General features: G+C 38.0%; 1 protein-coding gene across 1 annotated transcript; it reads right to left on the reverse strand.

Moving 5' to 3' along the window:
- Positions 1-4879: 4879 nt before the first annotated feature.
- Positions 4880-6671, reverse strand: LOC149212459 (alcohol dehydrogenase 1-like). The gene is made up of 6 exons (XM_089391854.1): positions 6522-6671; positions 6280-6326; positions 5825-6150; positions 5633-5715; positions 5376-5451; positions 4880-5236 (listed from the first exon to the last, which is right to left on the reverse strand). The coding sequence occupies exons 1-6, from the start codon at positions 6588-6590 to the stop codon at positions 5166-5168; spliced, it is 672 nt and encodes a 223-aa protein (XP_089247980.1). The 5' UTR covers positions 6591-6671; the 3' UTR covers positions 4880-5165.
- Positions 6672-8682: the final 2011 nt, after the last annotated feature.

Here is an 8682-nt window from a genome sequence, read left to right on the forward strand (position 1 = left end):
TAAGATTCCTTTATCCTTTGTTTTGATCATGTCTCAAAACAAATCTCACTAGTGGAAAGTGTTGATGGGGTGATATTTAGCCCTAGAGAGCAAGTTGAATCATCATACTCCTAGATCTTGGGCATAACCTCAACCACTCAAGTCGATTTGTATACCCTACTTCAAGGTATTATGTTATCTAAGAACCTCTCAGGGCATAGGATAATCATAATAGGCAATTCCAACAATATTATCATAAAACTAAATCTAGGCATCAATCCTTCATACTTAAAGTTGCAATTGATCCATAAGACAATCAAAGATTATATCTTCATACTTGAAGTTGCAATTGATCTATAAGACAATCAAAGATTTCTTTAATATAATCCCATAGTTAAAAGTCATTCATGTCATAGTTAAAAGTCATTCATGTCATATGTGACTTAAATACAATAGTAGATGCACTAGAAAACCAACCCATTAAACCACTGCATGGAATGTTGTGAGTGAGCGGTTCCACTCAAACCCACTGGATCCCATGATTGAAGGAAATAAAGCACATGAGTTCAACTAGCAGGAAAATTGGCAAAGTCAGAACCAAATTTGGAGAGGATTATGGCATGTGAAAGGAAAATTGGCAAAGTCAGAACCAAATTTGGAGAGGATTATGGCATGTGAAATGATCCCTAGTCAGGTGAAATTTGGAGAGGATTAAATACCCTGCTAAGACCGGGCCGTGTGACTTGAAAGCCTTCCACTTAGCTTTAAGTTTTTAACGTAAAGGTACCTGATTTAACATTGTTGCACTATATCACGTTAACTATTTTAACTTCCCACTTATCAAACTTAACTTCCCACCGGCTTTGACAGTACACAACTTTAATGTGCAGAAAGACACTACTTTGCAAGTTATTCTTTGAAAAATTTAACACGTGCTGCATGTTTGTTTTATCGTTGCATGTATCATATCATATGGGGACTCGCGAGTCGCAAGTCGCAATCATATTTTAATTAGTTTTCGAAGATTCTTTCCTAAATTTGGTCAACCTTCTACAGATACAGTCAGAGTTGCGAAACCTCCTCCAAGCCCATCATAAATGATAAATACAAGCAGCAGCGACCCTTTGAGATAGACACTCCATTTTACCAACTCATTCTCCTCTGTCTCGTCTTCAGCCATAGACAGTGCACAGAAATCTCAACTGCAATGGCCAAGATGCCCCATTTTATCAGAAAATTAATGCCGCGGAGAAGGATTGAGTGTAAGAAATATGAGGCGCTGAGATCTGAGATCTGTAGTCTCAACCCATCTGGGTCACATGAGTTTTCAGATGAGAAAGGCATTAGCGGATTTGTCCCTGTGCGCGTTGGGAAGGAAAGAGAGCTATTCATGGTGGCGATCAGTCATATAAATCATCCTCTCATGGCCGTTTTGCTTGATTTATCAGCCGAGGGGTTGGGATTTGAACAGATCGGTGCGCTCACAGTTGATTGCGATGTTCTCAGTTTTCAGCGCATGCTTTGTTTGATTGAAAGAGAATCTTCCAAATAATTTGTTACACCCTTCGTATGTAAAAACGAATGGGATGAGCAGCAAAGCTGCTATCATTGCTGCTGTTTGTAAAGGAAAAAAAGAGAGGCTTTTATACTAGTTGATAGATTCCTCTTTTGCACTTCTATTTGCTCGACTTGGCTACCGGGTATGTAGCTTTATTTATGCTGATATTTTCTTTAGATTTATCTCCAAGGCTGACCCTGATTTCTGCAAGTAACGAAAACATTTCGCTGGTGAGGCTTGCCTTCAAAAGCCCTGATTCACTTTGAAGGCTATGCAACGAAAGGTGTAATGCTATAATTATTATTTTCACTTAACTTATATAAGTGTAAGTGATTCAATTTTGATAGCAAGCGATAATATAATTATTTGAGAAATAACCACATTAATAAAGTAATTAATAAAATCTTATAAACCTAACTTAAAAACATATTTCCAATAACTAATGAACAAATAAATTAGGATTAACATGAAGCAACGTAACGGGTACTAAGTAACATTAATAAATTCGTGTTAGTAATATGTTAGATCCAACGAATCAAGGTATGGTAATAATAACTAGCAATTGTCCCAAAAGGTACAAAGAGAGGCCGATAGAAGTAGTGAAAGGAAGAAAGTTCTATAGATAGTCAAGCAGATATAAAGGTAAGTAGTGACGAAGGCAATATGATTATAATTTCTGACTTTCAAAGAAACTAAAGTAAATATGGAAACAAGCATAGTGCTGCACAGTGCCCCGGAGGATGTGAAAAAAGTCCCAAGTTTCATGGTGAGTGAATGCACACCAAAATTTAGGGAACTCTTGGACAATGCCTGCATCAAAAAGAGGATGAAGGGCAATCAAATGCACCACAAACCATTCATAAATGATTAAAGAGAATGAAGGATATTACGTGAACACCCATGTAGGATTATAATTGACCTAGAGGATGGGACTTACATCTGGTACACAAGTACATACAGTATCTATGATCTGAATCTGAAGACAATGTACAAAAAATAAGTAAAATTTATATTGTGAGGCAGTACCTGTTCGTTGTCACCAACAACTGATTCATTGCCCATAACCTGCAGAAGGGAGTCCTTTGAAGAACAATTCACTGCAGTGGGACCCTTTTATATGATCCTTGATAGCTGTTTGTTGATGTCCCTTGAAGAGGTGAATTGGATAATTTCCTCAAGGAAGTTAAAAGCTAGGAGACGGGGCTTCTTATGCTCCAAAGAGATATGCCAGGGATCTGCCTTTAACATGTAATATTCTTGTGCACTTGTTCAACATAGTCTAGTCCGATCTCTCCTGTAATAAGTAGAACTAACTGGAAAAAGAGAGATAAATAAATTGTCTCGAGCACTTAAGCAAACCTGCCAGATCTGACATTGACTGCATGAAAGAAAACTTGAAGAGAAAGAGACGTGTTGGTGATTTCAGCATTGATGTCAAAGGTGTATGTGGACAGTAAGCTTGGCATTTGATGATGAGACGTTGACTGGAACTTAAGTTTGGATGGTGGAACTGCTCTTGAAGAAGGCTATGTAAGTTCATTCGATTGCCTGGCAGAGACAATGCTCCACCTGATAGGGATCAAGCAATCAAGACACTTTGGCAACATTCAAATGGAGGAAAACAGTTTATTGATGAGATAGTCAAGTTTGATGGTAGTGTTCTGGGCAGTAGATACAGATCTCATCCAAACCAATTCCGTTGGATTTAACACAGCATATTAATGCAAAATTTCTGACCTGAATACTCATCCCTTAATGGTGCTCATGATTACAGATACACTGGTCATCTCACGCAGCTGTTTCTGGGTTGCATAAACAAGGAAATGCGTATCAAACCTCCTCAAGGACTTCTTCATACCTTCATCACCATAGTTATGGAGTGCAAAAGCGTTATATTTTTTTTACTGATCAGTTCTGCAAACACTGTCACAGGTACACATTGCTTGCAAACTTCTGACTGTTATCACTATTTTTTATTTACAGGGATAGCCCTCCTGGTTACCCCAATTTTGCGCAAGGCACTATTGTGGGTAACAGTCCCCTCTTATATTATCATGCTCTTCTTTGAGCACTAACACATGGTGAGCCTTACCTGGTGTAAAAGCTCTGGCTCGATTTGTCATTTTATGTACCAAGTGCAACAACTCTGTAAACACCTTTGCACAACAGCTTATTATCTTGAATAAGCTTAATAGTCTTTGGGCTGAATATGTCGTTTATCAACTTTCATTTCCAATTATAATTCTTTAGAGATAGACCATTTGGAGCTGTGTGGAAACTTCATTAATACACTCAAGCACTGTGGTGGCATGAGACCATTCATCACATGTAGGAGACAAAGCATTAGTGTATCTTTAGAAATAGTGCTTAAAGAATGAAGAGAGAAAGCATAAAACTCTATGATATGGTCCATACTCCATAGAGTATCATCCAACAGATTTGAGAGAAGGCATTTAAGCTGGATTTGCCATCGTGCATTGGGATTCATTTCATCACATGTAGGAGACAAAGCATTAGTGTATCTTCAGAAATAGTGCTTAAAAAAGAAAGAGGGAAAGCATAAAACTCTGTGATAGGGTCCATACTCCACAGAGAATCATCCACCAGATTTGAGAGAAGGCATTTAAGTTGGATTTGCCATCGTGCATTGGGATTGATCTAGCGTTCACCTCAGTCTATAGCTTTGCTTGAAGCTCTACAAGACATCCATCCTTGATGAAGATGAAGAGGAGTCCATCACATCATTTTCTGTAGATTGTCTTAATTTTGGCACAGCAGTGGAAGAAGACATAGTTCTGTAGTGCAAAGAATAGGTAACCAAATAGGAAACTGTGCAACTTTATAAGAATGGGCTCAGAGGACAATTGCGGCATTGCCCTTGGTTGGTAAGTGGTACAACTTGGATCAAATGAAAATCAAATCAAGAAGAAACTTCCTCAACTGTAAGACAATTGATGAGTACTGACAACTTCTAAGTGGGGATATTTGATTGTAAATAAGATCAGAGGTTTACTGAGCCTATGATAATGTAAATTTTCTCTGAGGAGAAGTTCAACAACAAATTTGCTACAGTATGACCACTATTTCATAAGTGAGTTGTGCAGATGATAGGCACAAGTCACATATCATAGTTAACATTCCTCCTGCAATTTTAGAGTGATGGCAGTCACTGCGTCAGAGGATGTGCTAAAAGTTGGGTCAAATACTCATGTAGTGATCCGATTATGCTAGAAATATTGCAACAAATAAGGGCAAGAGAAATGTACAAGGTTGTTAATAAGTGGGCCTCATCTGCCACCTCCTGCTACACTTTTTCTGCTGAAGCTAATTTCTCTGATATAGTTAAAAACTGTTGTTGCCAAGGTGCATCCACCGTATGTGGACTGGTTGGTGAAGCCAAAGAGCATTTCTGTAAGAAGGCTTGTATGAGAAGTATAAGCACATGTGACACTGCCTCAATGGCAGTTGTTTCTGGAACTTTACTTGCAAATGGTAGTGAGCAAGGCATTATTGATGTGTTAGTAACTTAGTTCCCACTGCTACACAGATTAAATATCCCCCATGTTGTACCAATGGAATGCAAGGCAAGGTAAAACTGTCTTCAGCTTTAAAAGTTAATTAATATAAACTAAGTGACCTCTTGAACAGGCTTGGCGTGGTCCAGTGGGTTAATAAATTCCGTTACACCAAAGAGTTTTGCTGTAAAAGGATCAAAAAAATTAGAAAGGAAAGGCAATTCTTCAGTCAAACATATACACACTGACTCACAAATGACGGAAATGGGCAATTTAACATATATACACTGATTAACAAATGGTGGAAATGGTCAATTTTCAACCTTTTTCAAATCTTTCACTGTTTAAATCGATTCCAATTATTCGAGAAGCTCCTGCAATTCTTGCCCCTTCAGCAGCCTGCATAGATTAACCCAAACAAGATGCGTAACAGAAAACTAAAGGGTACACTCATGATATTGGTCCCAAAATATTCAGGAACAGTGCTGAACTGTTAAATAATCATCATAATCCATTAATGACTGTAAAATAAGAGTATTGACACGAACATAAAGAGAGTACACTTTTCGTTAGTACTTACACCAAGCCCAACAGCCCCAAGGCCAAATACTGCTACTGTTGAACCCTTCTTGGGTTTGGCTACATTCAAAGCCGCACCCATCCCTGAATCCACAGCAAAATGAAGTTTGCATGACATTTCTAATCTAGGAAACGATCATGGGTTTCACAATCATCAACCAAGTACATTAAGAAGTTCGCATGAAGTAGTTACCTGTTGAGGCACCACAACTCAGAACACAGACTTTGTCAAGAGGGGCCTCTGGATTAATTTTGGCATCACAACCGGCATGAGCAACAGTGTACTCGCTGAAAGTCGATGTACCAAGGAAATGGTAAATCGGTTTCCCATCTTTTGAAAACCTTGTTTTTCCATCATTTATCATAACCCCTCTCTCAGTGTTAATTCTCAGAAGATCACACATGTTGCTCTCCTCTGACTTGCAGTGTCTGCATTCTCCACATTCTCCAGTAAATACAGGAAGCACAGTGTCACCCTCCTTGAGGTCAGTCACCCCTTCTCCAACACTCTCAACAACCCTGTGTCAACCAACCTATAGTTAGTGAACAATAAATCACAAAGTTTCTGTCTCTTTTTCCCTTCTGAAATTCTACATGCCTACTAGTATAACTAATTAATTTATTTTGAATAAAAAACAGAGTGCATACCCAGCTGCTTCATGTCCCAAAATGCGGGGAAAGAGAGGGGTTTGGCCCTGCAACAGAAAGCAGTATGAGTATCAGTAATTTAATTTCACTGTTGAAAATATGTAATAATCAATGTTTGTAGTGATTTAATTGTATAAAGAGGAAGCTAATGTATCATACAGTGCAAGGGAATGCCACATATCCAGACTTTAATTTTTATTGATGTTTAATAAATTTAGTTCCAATAATTTTTCAAAGCATACCTTTGCTTCCCAGAAATAAACGTCTGTATGACACAAGGCAGTATAATGAATTTTAATTCTGACTTCCATTGCCTGTGGGGGAGCCACCTCCACTTCTTCAATCTTCAGAGGCTCCCCTGCTGCCCAGGCAACAACAGCTGCAACAGATATACAAATATCAAAATATATCAGATTTCAAGAAGCACACATACAGTTTGCATAAATCCAACTTAACCCTGAAATTCAATTTTGCCCTGAAATGATATACATGAAATAAATAGAATGTGGCCATGACTCTTTGCACTGAACTGAACTCAACTGGAGTAATTACCTTTGCATTTGATAACCTGGCCTGCAGTAGAGCACGCCATTTTCCTTTCTGCGCAAATGGTCTTCTCTCGCTATGGTAGTATTATGCAGGACAAACAAAGGCTTCCTTCTTGCGTTGGTGGTGAAGGCAGATATGGTTCCTGAATTTATATCCCACTTCCCTTGAAACACTGATATCGAATGCGGTGAAGGCGTTGCGAAGTCAGGCATGCCATATTTGTCGGGATAAGCCTCCATGTCATTAGTTTGAATTAATGAGGGCATAGTTATCTGCAATATTTATGGAGTCCATGGTTATCTGGTGGCCTTACCTATCGGCCATACAGGATCTATGAAATCCGAGTCTGCGTTTTGCGTTTTTCCACTTAACTGCTAACAGAAACGGTTGAACAATTTCCCGCTGAATGTGGATGCCAAGTGTTAGTCTCACAAACAAAAGGACGACGAAAAAGGTCTTTCAAAGGAAGGCCTATCGGCCTAATTAGGATCAGGATTGAGAAGCGGAAACAGAAACAATAATGAATTAACAGTTTTTCACCAATAATAGCTAAATAGATTACAAAGGCACGAGCTATTCAATAGTTTTGTATAGGATTCAATAGCCTAAATCACCTATCCATTTGTTTGAAGCATGGAATCAACATTAATTAGGTTCATTCAAAGGTAAGGATTTATTAAAAGTACTATGGTTGGCACTCCCAAAATATGTGTTGTGGAAGATTTGGTTAGCATGCAACATAGTAATATTTCAAATATACAAGCTATTCTAATAATGATAGTAGACACACCCAAGTCCTAGTTAGTAGAACATATTCTCAATAAAGGATCCAAATCACACTAACCTTAAATGATGGTTTCCTATGAAGTAAGATGTGTGGTCCAATCTTACATACAACTCCAAAACTCCCCTCAACCCTAAAAAAATAGCCATTATCAAGTATCTTTATCTTCAATAAGGTTTCAAGAATAGTTAACATCTTAATATTCCTTTATCATTTGTTTTGATCATGCCTCGAAACAAATCTCACTAGTGGAAAGGGTTGATGGTGTGATATTTAGCCCTAGAGATCAAGTTAAATCATCAGAGCCTGGGCATAACCTCAACCACTCAAGTCAAGTTGTATACCCTACTTCAAGGTATTACGTTATCTAAGAACCTCTCAGGGCATAGGATAATCATAATAGGGGATTCCAACAACATCTTCATAAACCTAAATCTATGCATCAATCCTTCATACTTGAAGCTGCAATTGATTTATAAGAGAATCAAATATTTCTTTAGTACAATCCCATAGTTAAAAGTCTTTCATGTCATATGTGAGTTAGATACAGTAATAGATACACTAGCAAACCAAGCCATTAGACCACTCCATGGAATGTTGTGAGTGACTTGATCTCATGATTGAAGGAAATAGAGCACATAGAGTTCAACTAGATATAAAATTGGCAAAGTCAGAACCAAATTTGAAGAGGATTATGGCATGTGAAATGATCATTAGTCATCTAGGATTCATTAAATACCCTGCAAGATTGCTCACCATCACCCATGTTAAACATATGGGGAAGTACATTCTGATACTCAACATAGGGAAAAGTTAACTAAGGGATAAAAACTATGAAGCTATGATCATTGTGTACAAGGAAGGTCGCACCATGTAATCATGAGGTTAGTTGGCTAACTAGAGTGTATTTATGTGGGCATATTGTCATCACGCTCCAGTGCACATGGAATCGTAAGGAATTAATAAGGTTCTAGATTTAGGATCCTCTTCCAAATGTGTATACCTAATATATATTCTTGGTATTCCTTTATGTAGTCAAATTGGAAAAAAAATTGACTCCATCATTGCAT

The sequence above is a fragment of the Pinus tabuliformis genome, chromosome 1_1 (assembly GCF_031772625.1).
Source record: "Pinus tabuliformis cultivar Carrire ecotype Pingquan chromosome 1_1, CPIR1, whole genome shotgun sequence".
Lineage (NCBI taxonomy): Eukaryota > Viridiplantae > Streptophyta > Pinopsida > Pinales > Pinaceae > Pinus > Pinus tabuliformis.

Excerpts from the sequence above, each read along its gene's own strand:
- LOC149212459 (XM_089391854.1), bottom strand. The coding sequence starts at position 6,590 with ATGGAAGTCAGAATTAAAATTCATTATACTGCCTTGTGTCATACAGAC. Across the intron at positions 6,327-6,521 it reads TTTATTTCTGGGAAGCAAAG|GGCCAAACCCCTCTCTTTCC; the intron begins GTATGCTTTGAA and ends TTTCTGTTGCAG. Across the intron at positions 5,716-5,824 it reads GAGTTGTGGTGCCTCAACAG|GGATGGGTGCGGCTTTGAAT; the intron begins GTAACTACTTCA and ends CTGTGGATTCAG.